Below are 17,551 nucleotides of genomic sequence, written 5' to 3'. Positions count from 1 at the left end.
GTGGTGGATGAATCCAAGAGGTCGTGGCAATAGGAGTAGGGATCGGCTATCTTGGGCGCCATGGGACCCAGGCATGTGTCCTCCGTTGAAAGACCCAGATTTGGTTCCTCCTACAACCATGAGATGCAGGCCGACAAGGGAGCTTGGATATTACTTCGCCGCTAGCATTGACGCTAGTCAAGGAGCATCCGGGGCCATGAACTTAATTTGTTGGAATTGAAGAGGGGTGTGAAGATCTCTCTATAGCAATAAAATGCAGTACCTTGCCAACTGGATGTCATTGACCAACGCTAATGTAACCTTTATCTTAGAAACACTTTCATCAAAGATTAATTCTCGGGACTTTGGCAATCGATTTCCAAGTTTTGATATTTGTGTAGTTCCCGCGGAAGGCTGAGTTGGAGGCCTTTGGGTCATGTTGGTGGAGAACATCAAGTTAGATAGACATCAAATACTCTAGTAAGAATATAGTGTTAGCTTTGATTGTTAATCTTTAGCTTCGCGTTAGTTCATGTCTACATTAATCCTTATCATCGTAAGACTAAGGAAATATGGAAGCTTATCGATGATTTTATGTCATGTTCTCCAGGTAACCAGTGTATTATATGGGTGATTTTAATGATATTCTTGATCCCCCGGAGAAGAATACTAATGTTGTTTCAAACAATCATCGTATGGCTAGCTTTTCTAATCATGTTAAACAATGTGGCTTAACAGATATGGGTTATAATGGTGCTACTTTTACTTGGTGCAATAAACACTTAACTGACATGCCTATCTATACACGTTTTGATCGTTGTTTTGTAATGTTGAATGGTGTAGCGCTTTTCCTAATACTTCGGTTTATAATTTTCCTATCATGTATAGTGATCATGCTCCTATCTTGACTATTTCCAAGCCTACTGTTGTTAAAACTAGGAAAACTTTTAAGTTTGAAAACTGGTGGCTTTTTGAAAATGATTATCAAGAGATGGCAAAAAATAATTGGACTGACACTAATGACAAACCATCATGCAGGGTCATATGTTGGAAATAAGGTGAACATCACAACAAATACAACTACACATGAATAAAAGAGTATATGAGATGGCATAATGACATACATATGTGGATACGTAAATATTCACAAAACAGAGGTCAACATGTCCCACCATTACATCATTCATACAAGAATAAGGCACGGATTCGAGTACGGACAAGAAGCAAATATGCCTAAGAGGCAAGAGAAATAAGCAATGTCCGCCCTGCTAATCCCATGCTACCAACCGGGATCCCATCCTAATGATCGTCCGCGAAGAACTCCAAATAGAACGTACATCGCTCTCACATTAGAGCATCACTTAATCTTTAGGACTTAGGAAGTATCATTACCAAGGGTGTCAAAACTAACAATACTTAATGAGTTTGATATGGTTAAGTGACGAGGTTGCAGCAAGCACTAAGCATTTGTAAACCATCTATTTCTATGAATACTAAAACAAGAAGAGTAAATCCTATGCATAAGGGGGGTCACAACTAGAAGATCAATAAGTGATCTTGAACACCTACTTACGAGTCATTTATAAACCCACCGTGTCCACTTCTTGATTGCATTCCGACAAGAAGTGACAATCATGGTACGCACACGGTTGGCAAGTTTTAGTCATTAGTTGAAGTTCACTACAACTAGGTGTCATACATATCTAAGTCATTTGTAACTGCGGACATGGCTTTCCAAAGATTTAACCCTCAAGGGTGCTTTCCAAGTCATGCATACCCGTTCCTCCCAGTTCAAAGGCCCGAAAGAACCCCCGTGGATAGCCACGTGTGTCCCAAGAGTTCGGAGTAACAAACCCTCGATCTATCTGACTCTGAGACGTGCGCACCCTATCCGCGAACCCATCTGGATGAGCGAAGCATACAACTAGCCAAAACCTGAGTTTCCCCAGGTGGCATTGCAAGGTACTCTATTTTCGACTGATGCTTTTCTGGGCGATGACCCCAATTATTTGTTAAGATACCTCGGGTCGATCACTCCCTATGCAAGTTTTATGTGGACAAATTTTAGTACCAATGTTGGGCCTTGCTGGAAAAGTCTGCTAGGGAAAGTGATACAAGGGGGCCCCATAAACCCTACACGCGCAAGGAGCTGAAAGCACACGTGCTCCCTTGGCAGTTTTAGTAATTCATGCCAACATACATATTGTTGGACTAACACCTTTATCAAGTATATTTTAGATAAGTTCAACAGTGGCATGGCAAAGACACGAGGACATGGACCCCTTCAAAAAACTAAGGACATGGAATTGGCGAAGCTTCAAGACTCCTACACTTTCGGTTAAGTGATCCAACATCACATTTAGCCCATAGGAAAACTAGTACTATTAAAAGTGGGTGAGGTTTTGATCATGACTCAAGTGCTTAGTGATATTGCTCCAAAAATTCTCAAACACTTCCTCCATTTCATATATGTCCAAACCCTAAAGTTCCATCTCAGTCCCACCGAAAACATCTATGCCGGATCCACCGAGATGATCACATACACTGCCAAGCCAAACCCTAGAATTTCGGTCTCACCGAGATTGCGATCGGTCTCACCAAGTTTTTGTAAGTCCATTCGTTCATTTTAGAATCACCGAGTTGAACTGATTCGGAACTACCGAAACGAGGTCATGCCTACATATTGCATATTGGTCTCTCCAAGATTTCCACTTCAATCACCGAAAAGCACAACGTTCATATCTTTTACACAAGTCTATCTCACAGAAATATCTGATCGGTGTCACCGAGTTGAGTCAAAAGTGTGCAACGGTTGGATTTTGGGTGAAGGCTATAAATACCCCTCCACCGCCACCTACTCTCTAAGAGAGCCATCAGAATGACTCTACACTCCCACCATTCATTTTCTGAGAGAGAACCACCTAATCATGTGTTGAGATCAAGAGATTCCAATCCAACAATTTGAACCATGATTTCTAGCCTCCCCAAGTTGCTTTACACTCCAATCCTTCTCCTACCCAAGCCAAATCTGTGAAAAAGTGATTGAGTGTTTAGGAGACTATCATTTGAAGCACAAGAGCAAGGAGTTCATCATCAACACATCATCTATTACCTTTTGGAGTGTGGTGTATCCTAGATTGGTTAGGCGTCACTTGGGAGCCTCCAACATATTGTAGAGTTGAACCAAGGAGTTTGTAAGGGCAATCAGGTCACCTATTTCGTGAAGATCTACCCCGAGTGAGGCTAGTCCTTCGTTGACGTAAGCCATGATGGAATAGACAAGGTTGCTTCTTCGTGGACCCTTCATGGGTGGAACCCTCCGTGGACTCATGCAGATGTTACCCTCCGTGGGCTGAAGTCTCCATTGACGTGGACGTACAATAGCACCACCTATCGGAACCACACCAAAAATATCCGTGTCTTCATTGTGTTTGATCTTCCAAACTCTACTCCTTTACTTTCCGCACAATTGCATGTTGTATTATTTTCGCTGCCCTATATCTAGGTATGCATGTGTAGAAAGTCTTAGTGACATCTTAACTAATGCCCAAATCTTCCTAAATTCCAGGAAAACTAAAAAATGCACCTTTGGTTGGTTAAGAGTCTATTCACCCCCTCTAGACCTATCTTCTCTGATCCTACAATTGATATGAGAGCTTTGGTCTACATTGCTTTGGTTTAATCACCATTGGAGGGGGAGAGATAGAGAGATGGGAGATTAGAGAAGAGAGAGAGGTGGCATTGGGCAGGGTGTAGGTCTGGACGGCGTGCTCGCTGGGGAGCTCACTAGAGCTCGGGTAAGAATAGAGTTGCTGCCTATAGCTCTATCATCGATAAATTTAAAGCTAGATTAAATAGCTACTCCCTCAGTTCCAAAATAGATGACCCAACTTTATACTAACTTTGTACTATAGTTAGTACAAAGTTGAGTCATCTATTTTGGAACGGAGGGAGTACAAGTCTAAAAGGCTCTCACATGCTCGCAAACTCACTCTAATTAAATCTTTTTTTTCCATCTTTGCGTGTTTATTACATGTCTACTGTTCTTTTGAATAAAGGCACTATATCCAAGCTTACCTCTATTGTTAGAAAATTATGGTGGACATGGATCCAGAAAGATATAAGTAGAAGCCTATTTTCTTTAGAGCTTGGGAAGACATCTACAAACTTATGCATGAAGGTGGGTTAGGCATTAGAGATATATCCATCGTGAATAAACCTTTAGTGGCTATGACTATTTCGAGAATTATTTATTACACTTCCTCTTTAATTACCCAAATTTTAAAAGCTAAATACTTCCATAATTCCTCTATTTGAAGACCTAATGCTTCTTGTCCCAAGTTTGCCTTTTCGACTTCTATTGTCAAAGTTCTCCCCATGATGCTCAACTCTTGTTAATTACAAATTGCCGGGGGCAAATCTTGCATCTGGACTACTCTTGGTGTAAAGATTGGGATAATATCCATGACCACCTTAAAGCAAATTTGGAGAGGCCTTATCCTAGCATCATAGTGACCTCTGGAAACCCAATTCTAAATGTTGGGATGAAGATAAGATTAGTGCTTATTTTGACGATAACTTCAAGAACAAAATTTTAGATATTCATGCCATCAATGTTGATTGCAAAGATATGATTTGTTAAACTCATACTCCTAATGTTGCGTGCACCACAAAAAGTTCATATAAAACATTTTTGCAGGAATCCCAAGTTAGCTCTACATATCAAAGATCTCTTATTACAGATCAAGAAGTAACATTGCTCAACCAAGTTTGGAAAGACAAAACAATGTCACCAAGGGTTGAAATTTTGCTTGGAGTCTTATTAGAAGGGCAACTGTAGCAGGTATGAGAGCTTCTAGATTTTTCAAAACAATTAATCATGCTATTTATTAGTTGTCTTTGTTTTTCTTGGTATCTATAAAATGGGATAGTGGCCTTGTATACAAAAATGGAGGGAGTAGTAAAAATTGTTGCAAATGTGGCGGGGAAGAAACATATTTGCATATCTTCTTTTTCTGTAATGTCTGAAGAATGATTTGGTTTTACTTTGGTTTGAAAACTGATAGGCTGAATCACAATTTTTATCCCACTGATATTATCCTACAAATCTTATCTATGAAGCATCCAGAGCTAAACTTAAGCATAATATTTGGAAAGCTAGGAATGATCTCCTTAAAAAAATTAGCCCAATGTAGGTAATACATGCTACAAAGGCAATGCTAAATGCATGTTTAATGGAGGATTGGGAAGAGGACAATAAGTTTGCTGATCTTAGTATATGTTGATGTTGCCTTTAATCCCAAGGAGACAACAAATGAAGCCTTTCTTGGAGTATTTCTAAGGATGAGCTCAATGGTCGTAAAATATTTATACAAGCTACCTCCATTAGAGTATATTATGTTGGGGAACGTAGTAATTTCAAAAAAATTCCTACGCACACGCAAGATCATGGTGATGCATACCAACGAGAGGGGAGAGTGTTGTCTACGTACACTCGTAGACCGTAAGCGGAAGCGTTATATCAACGCGGTTGATGTAGTCATACGTCTTCACGATCCGACCGATCCAAGTACCGAAAGCACGGCACCTTCGAGTTCTGCACACGTTCAGCTCGGTGACGTCCTCGCCTTCTCGATCCAGCAAGAGGGGCGAAGTAGTAGATGAGTTCCGGCAGCACGACGGCGTGGTGACGGTGTTGGTGAAGAACAATCTTCGCAGGGCTTCGCCTAAGCACTACGAAAACTATGACGGAGGATAAACTAGAGGAGACGGGGTTGCCGGCACACGGCTTGGTGTTTCTTGATGTGTCTTGGGTGCTAGCCCTACCCCTCTATTTATATGTTGAGCCTTGGGGTCGAAACTTGGAGTAAAAGCCTCCACAAAGTCGGTTTCACCCGACAGGCAAGAGTCCTTCTCGGACTCCAGGGCCAGACGCCAAGGTTCCCGGCGTCTGGACCCAGACGCCAGGGACCCTGGCGTCTGGCCCCTGGACTCCGCAAAACTTCCTTTTGCGCTTTCCAAAAACATCATGGGCTTTCCCCTTTGGCCCAAATAAAGTGTTCTCGTGCCCAAACATTTCGGGAAACATCCAGAACCCCTTCCGATGGATTCCGGAACCTTTCCGGAGATCAAACACTACTATCCACATATCAATCTTTACTTCCGGACCATTCCGGAGTTCCTCGTCATATCCGTGATCTCATCCAAAACTCCGAATAACATTCGGTCACCAACATACATAACTCATAGTACTATATCGTCAACGAACGTTAAGCGTGCGGACCCTACGGGTTCGAGAACTATGTAGACATGACCGAGACACCTCTCTGGTCAATAACCAATAGCGGGACCTGGATGCCCATATTGGCTCCTACATATTCTACGAAGATCTTTATCGGTCAGACCGTATAACAACATACGTTGTTCCCTTTGTCATCGGTATCTCAATACCTAGTTCAATCTCGTTACCGGCAAGTCTCTTTACTCGTTCTGTAATACATCATCCCGCAACTAACTCATTAGTTACAATGCTTGCAAGGCTTATAGTGATGTGCATTACCGAGTGGGCCCAGAGATACCTCTCCGACAATTGGAGTGACAAATCCTAATCTCGAAATACGCCAACCCAACAAGTACCTTCGGAGACACCTGTAGAGCACCTTTATAATCACCCAGTTACGTTGTGACGTTTGGTAGCACACAAAGTGTTCCTCCGGTAAACGGGAGTTGCATAATCTCATAGTCATAGGAACATGTATAAGTCATGAAGAAAGCAATAGCAACATGCTAAACGATCGAGTGCTAAGCTAACGGAATGGGTCAAGTCAATCACATCATTCTCCTAATGATCTGATCCGGTTAATAAAATGACAACTCATGTCAATGGCTAGGAAACATAACCATCTTTGATCAACGAGCTAGTCAAGTAGAGGCATACTAGTGACATATTGTTTTGTCTATGTATTCACACATGTATCAAGTTTCCGGTTAATACAATTCTAGCATGAATAATAAACATTTATCATGAAATAAGGAAATAAATAATAACTTTATTATTGCCTCTAGGGCATATTTCCTTCATCGGAATGGAGGGAGGAAAAACTACAACAATTGTGGAAGGCAAAGGACTGCCCTAGTGAAACTGTAAAACTTTGTAACAGAAAACTGAGGAACGAAAAAAGAAGTCAGTGTTTGGATTAGATGAGAGAAGACCACGGGAAACTGACACAATGATGATTAAAATATTCAAATAGTACATTGTGTGATGGACAGAGACACAGACATGGTTGCTTATTCATTGCGCTTCTCTCTGCTTGCCTCAGGCCTACGCGAAAAAAGAGCTACGGGCAAATGTTCCATTTTCTCTGGAATCTGATCGATATGCCAATCTTTCCTCTAGTTCCTTGTTCAAGCTTCCTTCGTTCCGAACGCAACGAAGGTGAAAGAAACTGCAGGAACTTCATTCCTCTGGTTTTTCCTATAAGCCGAACGGGCCCTTAGTATTTTATTTCCTCCCACCCGATTCCCTCTCATTCCCATGCTCGTTCTTCTCCTCCCGCCGCCGCACGCCTTGTCTCCGGTCCTCCAGTACCCTCGACCCCCAACGGAATGGAAGCCCCACTCACTTCCATGTCTGGAAACCTCTTCCCCTGAAGAAATCCGCCTGTGGTGGCAGAATCGGCATTGAGTGCCTTCAAGAAGCGAGAGCAGAGGAAGTTTGGGGTCATGCCCGACACAATGTTTAGGGAGAAAACCACCATGTCAACCACCATCATTGGAGCATCTTCTGCACCCTTTCGTCCTTTGATGGCGTCACCAACCATCAGGTGGCAATGTCGTCCGATGACAAAGGCATTGGAGGTTGTCACAAACAAAGGGTCGTTGCCTCTCACCCTCCCTCCTCCGCTGCTGCAACCCACTCCTCCGGTCATCATGCCGTGTCCCACCGCCCGCTACCAACGTCAAAAGAGATGAGCCGATAAACGGTGACGAGGTGCCTGAGACCATGTTGGAGAGGTCTCCCAAAAAAGTCTCCCCAATCGTTTGAAACATGCCAAAATCGACGATCATCGCCGCACTCAAAATCTAACGTAAAAGGGGAAAGAAATGTGACGATCAAGGGAAAGATTCGAGACATACCATATGCCGGCGGGAACTCGTGCTCGTACCATATGACCGGCCAGATGCCACCTCGCTCGCCGCCGCCGAGTTCAAACTGGCGCCGCGTTGATCGCCTCAGAGAGCTTGAGGTGGGAGCCGAATAGGCAAGGGTTTGCGGGGTGGTCTTAAGAATCTGTGATAATATGGGGTTCCTCTCGAAAGATTTACATCGGCCGGTTCCACCAAGGACGTCTTGGCGATAATACTCCACCTAGCAGTTTTTTTTAAGGTACAGAGGCTAGCTCGTGCTCCTTTCCCAAGCACGATACGCCTGCTCAATAAGCCGAGTATAACAAACACTTGATTTGAACAAAACAAGGATATCCTTATCTAAGTAGAACACACCATGCAAAGAACAAGGATTCATCCAAATTATAAGGAAAATAGTGGGACTGAGAAAATAACAGAGGAAATGGACTTGAACATGTTCAGGTTTCCAGTCTATAAAAATGGGCCACATAAAAGTCAACAATTTCTCTTGTTTTCACGAGTTTAAGGCTATAAAATATAATACTTCTGATGTCTGTCTAAGAGGGCTTAAAAAGATAAATTCAACTGTTACGCAATTACAAGACCAGGAAAAGCAACAGCACTTTTTTCACTAGCTTCAGGCTTTCAGCCAATGGCGACACTGTCAGAATGTTAGAGCTGAGCTTCCCTTATAATCCTTTGGAGCAAACAATACCCTCACGAAGAACTGTCCATAGTCCAAGATTGAGTCATCAGGAGAAACAACAGCTCCGACATGTTCATCTTGAAAAGTCCACTGGAACACTGAACCGTTCACTTCTAAAAAAACATGCAGTTCTTCATTTGCTGTCACCGCGACAACATGCTTGAATAGTTTTTCCTCACCAAATAATTTGTCATCAAACAGCACAACCCCACGAAGAGGATGGTTATCATATCCGGTGCTAAAAGCAGTGAACAACACATGGTGAGGATGGCTGACCTTTGCATATACTTGTATTACAGCCTCAACACTTTCTGAAAAGACTATATATTTCAAGTCCAAATTGCAATTATCACCAGAAATCCGTTCATAAAGCATGAGATCAGCTTCAGTCCGGACATCAATCTCAGCATATGCAGAAAGTAGTTGCTTGTCATCTGATTCATCCCCTTCTTTCTTTACCCAAAGATCAACTTCTACTAAAGCCTTATCCAACAAATACATTCCTCGACAAGGGCTACAAAGTGGTATGACAAAGGAACCCTAGGATTTAACAGCTTGTTAGAACTAATAAGCGATATCCACTTCCACATACATTAGCATGTATCAACACAAACAAACTCAGTAAGATATACTTGCACACGTTCAAATTAACTATTGAGTGATACTCCCATCTTGAGGTTGCTTTTTTTTTTACATATGCAAGACATGCAAGTTAATGCAATTGTGTCCGTTTTATCAGTTGCTCAACATTTATGACATATCAGATTAGATTACCACTAGGGACCTCACAATAATTACCCAATGCCCCTCTACTATCCGGCTGATTGGGAGTTATAACCGTCTTAATTGCACATGTGTAATAAAAAACGACAAAGAAATAGAGTAATTGTCTATATTGAAGTATATTAACAAGATGACCAGTTTTGTATGTTGGTGGTAAAAGTATAATCATATCCAATTTTGAGAACTGGTCTAATGGCTTGATGTGATCATCTATCTAATGCTTATAACAACATAAAGAGCAGATCTTTTGAACATGGAGAAACAAATTAACCTGACCTCTCACACATCGTTTAATAGATGCGAGTAATGAAGGAGACAAATCAAAGAACCAAACTGACATAAATATCAGTGTTTTAATAATACAGCAATCAACCATTTCCGAAAGAAAAACAAGCATACTATCTTCAGGAGGAAAGGAAGTCTTAATTACCTTCTTTTCAATCGTGACAGCGTCATCCCTGGGACGGTTAAAGACGTAGTTCCGTCGCGGGTCCAAGTAATCCCGAATGGCAAATATTCCATACACACTAATGGGATACAAGGGTTCAAAGCTTGATAGACGCATGGAGAATAATTGTAGCATATAACTTGGTGTGCGCTTTCCAAGAGTTGATGGGGCTGCAATTATTTAGTGAGAACAAAAGCAAGTTATTATTTTAGTGAAAACAAAAGCAAGTTGGTAACAAAATACATAGATATCTTTCCTACTTATAAAGGTTGGAGTTGTGCACTACCCACATGTGGGAGTAGCAACATTCCAAGAGACATAAATAAACAAATGTAACTTTTACTAGGTGTGAGACCTATCCCAAATAAACAAATACACTGCTACCCTAGTGTGAGAATAACACTCTTGTAAAAACAAAAATTATAAATGCAACTATGCCTCCAATTCAAAATAATGGTCTTGATTTTAGTTTCTCTGCCCAACCAATTCTTCGGTTCTATGTCATAGCGGAAGAGGGCAAACAAATTAGGCGAGAGATGTTATCCTCCTACCTAATCTACGATCTTGTGCATTCAACTTACTAACGCCCACTACCCTATGTTCCAAATTCAAAATGTATCTGACTATAAATCTTGCAAAGGACCTACTACGGTCGCTCGAGACTCTTTAGCGACTACAACATGATTTTTTTATTATATTCACACTCTTTTTAATTGTGAACCATGCAGCAGCCGCAAAACACCAGTAATTCCTCATTTTTTATGGTTTCGTAGCAACGCACGAGCATTGTGCTAGTCAGTATATCACAACAGCAGATGAATTAATTACTAGGAATGAACGAATAGCAAACAGCACTTACTGGTAGAAGTGTCATGGGTCCTGTAGATTCGGTGGTGGCAGTTGAGCCCAAGGATGCAGGCACCTGTTGCGTCAGGGAACACTCTCATGGGATAGACGGGGAAAGGAGCATCATAATCCTTCTCCTCCTCCTCCTCATCATCATCATCATCACCTCGCAGAGCCATAATCTCGCTGCACAGCTTCACGTGTTCACTAAGCTGTTGGGAGTACCTATGTACCCATTTGTCATCTATCTCATCTGCTTGGCTCTTGGGGTAGAGCTTTCCTGAAGAATTGATGTAGAACAGCTCAGCAGATAAATATACATTTTTGTTTTATCTGTTGAGAGAATCAGCAGCTACCTGGACAGTTTGTCTCGGCTAGTATCACTTGGCAATTGCCGCCGTCGTCCTCATAATCGCTGCCCTCCTGTGTGCTACAGTCATCGACTCCTTCCCCTCCTACAGAATCAATCAATGTAAATCTAGGATCTATGGATACTTAACACATCTGTAGGGAGAATAATTGGCTACCTTGTTCATCGTCGTCATCAGTGCCCTCCTCCCGTGCGCTCCAGGTGCTCCAGACGTCATCGCTGTCCTCCTCCCGCGGGAACATGAGGTCCAAGGCACGCCTGGCGACTTCACATGGATCTGAATCTGCTGCTCGGTGACAATAGACAAATAGAAATTTGATCAACGACTAATTGAGTTGGCGGAAACAAGATCAGTAAGAGGAATTGCAGTGAGGCATGAACATAGGAAGAGTGGAGATGCACGATGTACGCACAGGTGCTCATGCGCGCCGGCTGGTCATGGAGCTCGGCAACCTCCACCCCCTCCCGCCGATCGCCTGGGTCTTCCGGGTAATCCCAATCGGCGCTAGCGTCGGGGTAGTGGGCGCTGTGATACGACAGGTTCCTCGATCCAAGGAAGACCTGCTCCTCCGTCGATGCCATCAACACGCTAGGGTTCCTTGGCGGCGGCGGCGAGTTGGGTCGGGACAGGTTAGGGATTTCTGCTCGCGGCCGCGGGTGTGGGGAATTGGGACGTTTTTTTTTCTTTTTTCTTTCTTTCGAGGTAGTACATGAAAGGGCCCAAGGCCCGGCCCGGTTGCGTGTGCTTCGCGAACTGTTTCCACGCCCGCAAACGAGCGCTCAACTCACTTCGACGGCGAACTGTTTCGAGGGTTTTCTTTCCCCTGCGGCGACTGCCTAGGGTTTCGACGTACTCCGGCGCCGCCGCTGGTTTTACCTCTTCTTCCCCGGTAGATCTTTGCTGGTGAATCCTTCGGACTCGGGCTGATCAAGGGAGGTCCCCTGCGACCTTACCCGGCCTTGGTTCGTGAGGTTCTTCTGGCAGATCGACCTAAGGTTTGGCGGTGACGGCTAGATCGGTTTCCTTATGGCGGATGAATCAAGTTCACAGGGACGGCAGGGAAAGGAGACGACCGAGGAACTACTGGCCACGTTGAATCTGCAGGAGGAGGAAAATGATGATTTTGTGTGGGAGGAGGAATTGCCGGACCTGGGGGCGCCGGTGAAGTGGCTTGCTATAGCCAGGGTGCACACTGCAAAGACCTTCAGCCCTAATCTCTGTACGGGGACATGGGTGCCGCATGGAACCCTGCGAAAACGGTGGTTTGGAGGAAGATTAAGGACAACTTGTTCACAGCTCAATTTGGATGCCTTGGGGATTGGAACAAGGCCATGGGCGAGGGGCCGTGGCTTTTCAGAGATCAGGCGGTTATCATGGTTGAATATGATGGTTTAAAAAACCCTGATAGCGTCAAACCACTAGTGCAGAACTGGGCTATAGCACCGGTTTGTAAGGCCCTTTAGTGTCGGTTCTGTAACCGGCACTAAAGGGTGGGGACTAAAGGCCCCCCTTTAGTACCGGTTCTGCACGAACCACCGCTAAAGGGCCACCACGTGACACGAGCCAGCGCCTGGGGAGGGGAGCCCTTTAGTACCGGTTGGTGATTTTTTTTTTTTTGAAAAACAGCCCACCTACTAGGCCGGCACGGCCTGCATACGACTAGAAACCCAACCTCTAGTTGGGCCAGGATGCAGGCCCGTACGGCCCAGTAGGCCCCACAGGGCAGAAGACTTGCAATAGGCCCACAAAGACTTGCAATAGGCCCAAGGCCCGGCCCGGTTGCGTGTGCTTCGCGTCTCCCATTTTTTGTTTTCTCGGAGAGAGAGAGAGTCTCAACTGTTTCGAGATTTCGAGAAAAGTTCTGATTCCCAGAATCACGGATTCAAAAAATGTTCGCCGAATTCAAAAACATTTCTTGAATTCGGAAAATGTTTGCGATTTCAAAATAATGAATATTTTTTTAATTTTAACGAACATTTTTTAACAACCTTTTTTGTTTTTGAAAAGGAGGTTAAACCCCCGGCCTCTGCATTAATCGATGCATACGACCATCTTTATTTATTATTCAAAAAAGGTCTAACAAGAACATACATCAAGCCACCCGAAGCCATCACTCACACCTACAAAACTCGATAATGTGGAGTGCTCTCACTTCCTATATCTAAACCGGTGTCGTCGTCAATCCATCCACATAATGTATCGGAACTAAAGCCGGTGTAGCAGACCTAAAGCGTACACCACATACACACGTTTTAGAAGCCGCGCCATCATCATCGAACTGCTGACCCATCTTCGGAAGAGAGATCTGAATCATCCTTGCCAGTCCGTCCATCCTTCGGCGCCACCACGGCGCCCTGCGCTCGTCCATCCAGACGCGAAGATTCTGGAGGATCTGTCGCGCGTAGCACCTGTCGACTAGGCATGACACAGCGTAGCACCTGCCGGCCAGGTATGACTTGACATCTCCACCGAAGCTCCGTGCAAGACGAAGCCGCTCCACCTCTTGCCTCTATCTTCCAGCGCTGCTCCATAAACGATGCTCCCAAGAGAGAAACGACACCGCAGTGTCGTCATCGTCCGCTCTGGTAGACCAGATCTTAGAGTTTCCCCCGGAGCAGCACGAGTGGGTCAACAAAAGTTACACGACGATGCCTTCATCAAGGTAACGACGCAGAACACCGTCATCGCCTGCCATCGGCTCAGTTTTTACCGGCAACTCTGTCTTCCCGACTTGCAGCCGGGACTAGATGACGGATCTCGAGATCTGACCATCCAGCCTCAGGCCGACCACCTCCGACGGAGGAGATGGCCACCACCGCCGGCTGCACCGGCTAGATCAGATATGATCAGAGGCGTCGTCGAACGGTCCACCAGGCCCTCCGCGCCGCCTCCGCCGATCCGACACCCAATGGCGCGCCGCCGCCGACCGTAGCCACCATCCTTCCCGATACAGTGACGCGCCATGCCTGCAGCTGATACCGCCCGAGGCAGGGCCGGTCACCACGTCGCCGCCTGTCGCAGCCATCGCCGTCGCGCCGCATAGATTGGATCGGCCGCGCCACCACGTGTTTAGGGGCCCCTCACCACCCCTAAGACGTGGGAGAGTGGGAGTGCTCCACCACCGCCGTCGGCCTCCGGGCTTAGCCCGGCGGCGTCCTCTGGCGGCGGAGGGAGGGAAAGAGGAAGATCGCGCCCCCGGCGGCTAGGGTTTGGGCGCCTCCCGAGTAGCCCTAGCGGGGACGACACGGGGCAGTTGGACAGGGTCAATCAATTTGCTTATGGACACTTGATGAGTGAAATCAAGCATCACTTGACATTACTATAGCTTACTCCTGTGAAATTAGTACGTGATTCAAAATAGAATAGCTGATAATCTAGCTAATATTGGTCGTTTTGGAGGTAATACCACTTGTCGGTTAGCATCTCCAATGGCAAGCCTAAAATTTGGATATCTAAAAAACAATTTTAAACTAGATAACGCCTTGCGCGTTATTGCAGGAATCAGTTGCAATATATTTGAAGAGATTTGATTTTATGAAACATGAATATTGGAATTAATGATGTATGAACTAAAACAAAAAATGTATATTATATATAGTATTTGATTGTTGTATAGTTAAAAATGCATATTAACACCTGGAAGGTAGCTGGCCTTGCGTGGCGCCCAAGGATTTGGTTACTGGATGGTAAATTTGCTTACCATTGGTTAGTAGTCATTTATCTCACCACCAACTATAAACACATCTTACATTCTTAAGAAGTTGCTCCCCACTACAAGGTATTCTCTTAACATGCAAATGGTCCAACTCAGCATGCCATGTCATCAGATACCAACCAATCACAAGTCAGCGATTACAGGAGGGACCCACCATAGGTTGACTACAAATCATGTGATTAAAATTTAATTTGCATGTAGTTATTCCCTTGGTCACCGAAGAGACCATCGTTTCCTCTTCAATTCAGTTACAACTACAAAACGCACCCACCACAAGATAATCAGCGACCTTCTCTATCCTTCGTATTTTCCCTTGGCTACAATAGGTGCGGCGTCTGGGAGACTGGGATCCCATCTCTGTGCGAGGAAGCTCCTCCGGTCCGGATCGTCTCTACGGCTCTTCCTAATTCTCTGAGGTATGTTCCCCTCTGTTGTGGTGGCTGTATCGTCAAGATGGTGTCCATGGTGGCGCTGGTCCTCTCTATTCTCTCTCTCTCTCTCCGTTCTAACCAAGATACCTCCGACGCCTCTGGGGATGTTCCATCCGTTCAGTTCGACCGCATCAGATCGAACTCTGGGGTTCAGGAGCTGGCTTTCTTTCCGATCTGCTGGTGATGCCTGCCTCTGCCATGTAGCGGAGGGCTTTCTTTTCGGCCTTGATGGGCCGTGCTGGTGGCGACGCAGGACATGGCCTCCTTTTCCAGCAAGAACTTGCAGGAGGCCTGGATCCAACTCCTTCTGCGGGAGTCGTCCCGGCCGGTGCATAGACGAGCTTCTACTACGGCAATGGTAGCTTTATTTTTTGGCAAGCCGACCTCAGTCTTATCTCTAATCTCTAATTTTGTATTCAGTATTCACAGCCCCCGCTCATGCATGTTGGTTAAACAAAATTTGTCTTTTGAACATGCATGTACTCCGTATATCACAATAAAATCTCTCTCCCCTTATGGTAGGATCTAGGATGTATACTACAAGATGCGAGGTGCCTCTTCTTATTGAGCCGCAATTCTTTCATGAATACAATATGGACCATATATAATAAGTTTTAGTTTTACAAGCAAAATCCCATACTTCACATGCCGGTTTTTTTTCAGGCAACTACAATGGACATTCAAATGTCTTTTCTTTTACTTAATTTCCTACTTTTCATATTTGTAGTTAATCTGATTTAGAATGATGATTGCAAGACTCTTGCCTGTACCTGGCTTACTCAAGCATCTTTGACAGGGAAAAGAAGATGTTGAAGAAATGCTTAAACATTTTTGCATGGTGTCGTCTTTACTGTAGTATTATATTTTTTCCAAAGGGTTCTCTTTTCCAAATGGCCCAAATTTGCGATGGATTTATGTTGCGTGGCCGATCAGGGAAGATGAAGAGGCATGCATTATGCCCTTATATGTATTGCCTGCAGCACATACATCGTACATGTAAGCTTCCTTCATTTATTTCCAGTCTCTTCTTTGACCAAGGCTATATTTTCAGAGTAGAGACCACTAATATTTTCTTTTCTTGCAAAATTTGCTACGTAAAACTGGTTGGATGCCACTTGAGTATTAATTCACTGAGGTGACACCCTTTGTGATTTCACATTACTTTCTAATTCCAATCCACAAATGCAGCTAATTTGCCTTCCTCTTTTAATTGCTTTGTAACATTTCAGGTTGTTCACCTTTGGTTACTCTAGAACTATTTTTGTTCTACATCTTTAGTTTAGCAATAATGTTTGCTTCTCCAAAACTGGTAATTCTCATTTCTATGTATCTATCTTCATCCTCAAGGTTATGAAAGGAGAAACATGCGATTGACTTTATTTGGAACATATTATATATTCTAACCATTCAATTATTATTTCGAGAAAAGCACTGTTCAACTCATGAGCTGAAGTAATGGTATGTGATTTTCCGAGTTCTTAGTTTCAAGAGGCATCTACAAGCAAACTGATTCACATTTTTTTTGTGTTTTCATTGTCCAATATTAACCATTTAATTTTGCTTGCCCAATATTAATTGATTAAGTTTTTCCTTTTCCTGATGCTGATTGGTCACTATGTTATTCGGACTTTTCGTACAATCAAAGTATTCTGATAGGCATTTGATTGCTCATTTCCCAAATAATTTGCACGTGGAATAACTGCATGTTTCACTTCGGACTATGACCCCCTGCACTGACGCTATTCATATATTGTACTCATACCATTTTAAACCACATACTATTTCTATAACTTTTTGCCTTCTGAACGCTTCAATAAACTTCTAGGATATGCATTAAACACCTTTTATCACTCTTCATTAATTTTTGTTGTGTGCATCTTTTTTTCCTCTGTGCGTTAACTGATTTATGATAATTTCTGATAGACAATGTCTTTCTCTACATGATTACTTGGCCATCTTTATTTCAATTGATTGATTCTCCAAGAGGGCAAGATGCACTTTTACTTGAGGCATGAAGAAAGTACAAAAATTATCTATCAACTTCACAAGATGAAATTAGTTTTGTATCTTCCTCCAGACTTCTGTAAACTATATTCTATGAAATGTCTTATTAGTCAGGTATCATTGAATTAAGATTTCAAA

General features: G+C 43.7%; 1 protein-coding gene across 2 annotated transcripts; it reads right to left on the bottom strand.

Annotated features, from left to right (window-relative positions):
- Nucleotides 1–8,532: 8,532 nt before the first annotated feature.
- LOC123180041 (uncharacterized) lies at nucleotides 8,533–11,953 on the bottom strand. Of its 2 annotated transcripts, none has more exons than XM_044592000.1 (6): nucleotides 11,676–11,953; nucleotides 11,420–11,548; nucleotides 11,249–11,347; nucleotides 10,906–11,172; nucleotides 10,029–10,216; nucleotides 8,533–9,355 (listed from the first exon to the last, which is right to left on the bottom strand). In XM_044592000.1, exons 1-6 carry the CDS (start codon nucleotides 11,842–11,844, stop codon nucleotides 8,774–8,776), a joined length of 1,434 nt encoding a protein of 477 aa, XP_044447935.1. In that variant the 5' UTR covers nucleotides 11,845–11,953; the 3' UTR covers nucleotides 8,533–8,773. The 2 variants fall into 2 exon arrangements, with proteins under 2 accessions (XP_044447935.1, XP_044447936.1); XM_044592001.1 differs by having other exon boundaries at nucleotides 11,420–11,545; nucleotides 11,676–11,946.
- Between the last annotated feature and the right edge of the window lie 5,598 nt (nucleotides 11,954–17,551).

This window comes from Triticum aestivum, chromosome 1D (genome assembly GCF_018294505.1).
Source record: "Triticum aestivum cultivar Chinese Spring chromosome 1D, IWGSC CS RefSeq v2.1, whole genome shotgun sequence".
Taxonomy (NCBI): Eukaryota; Viridiplantae; Streptophyta; class Magnoliopsida; order Poales; family Poaceae; genus Triticum; species Triticum aestivum.
This window is presented reverse-complemented; position numbering and strand designations above follow the sequence as displayed.

Excerpts from the sequence above, each read along its gene's own strand:
- LOC123180041 (XM_044592000.1), bottom strand. The coding sequence starts at position 11,844 with ATGGCATCGACGGAGGAGCAGGTCTTCCTTGGATCGAGGAACCTGTCG. Across the intron at positions 11,348-11,419 it reads TGATGACGACGATGAACAAG|GAGGGGAAGGAGTCGATGAC; the intron begins GTAGCCAATTAT and ends TTGATTCTGTAG. Across the intron at positions 9,356-10,028 it reads CTGTCACGATTGAAAAGAAG|GGTTCCTTTGTCATACCACT; the intron begins GTAATTAAGACT and ends GTTAAATCCTAG.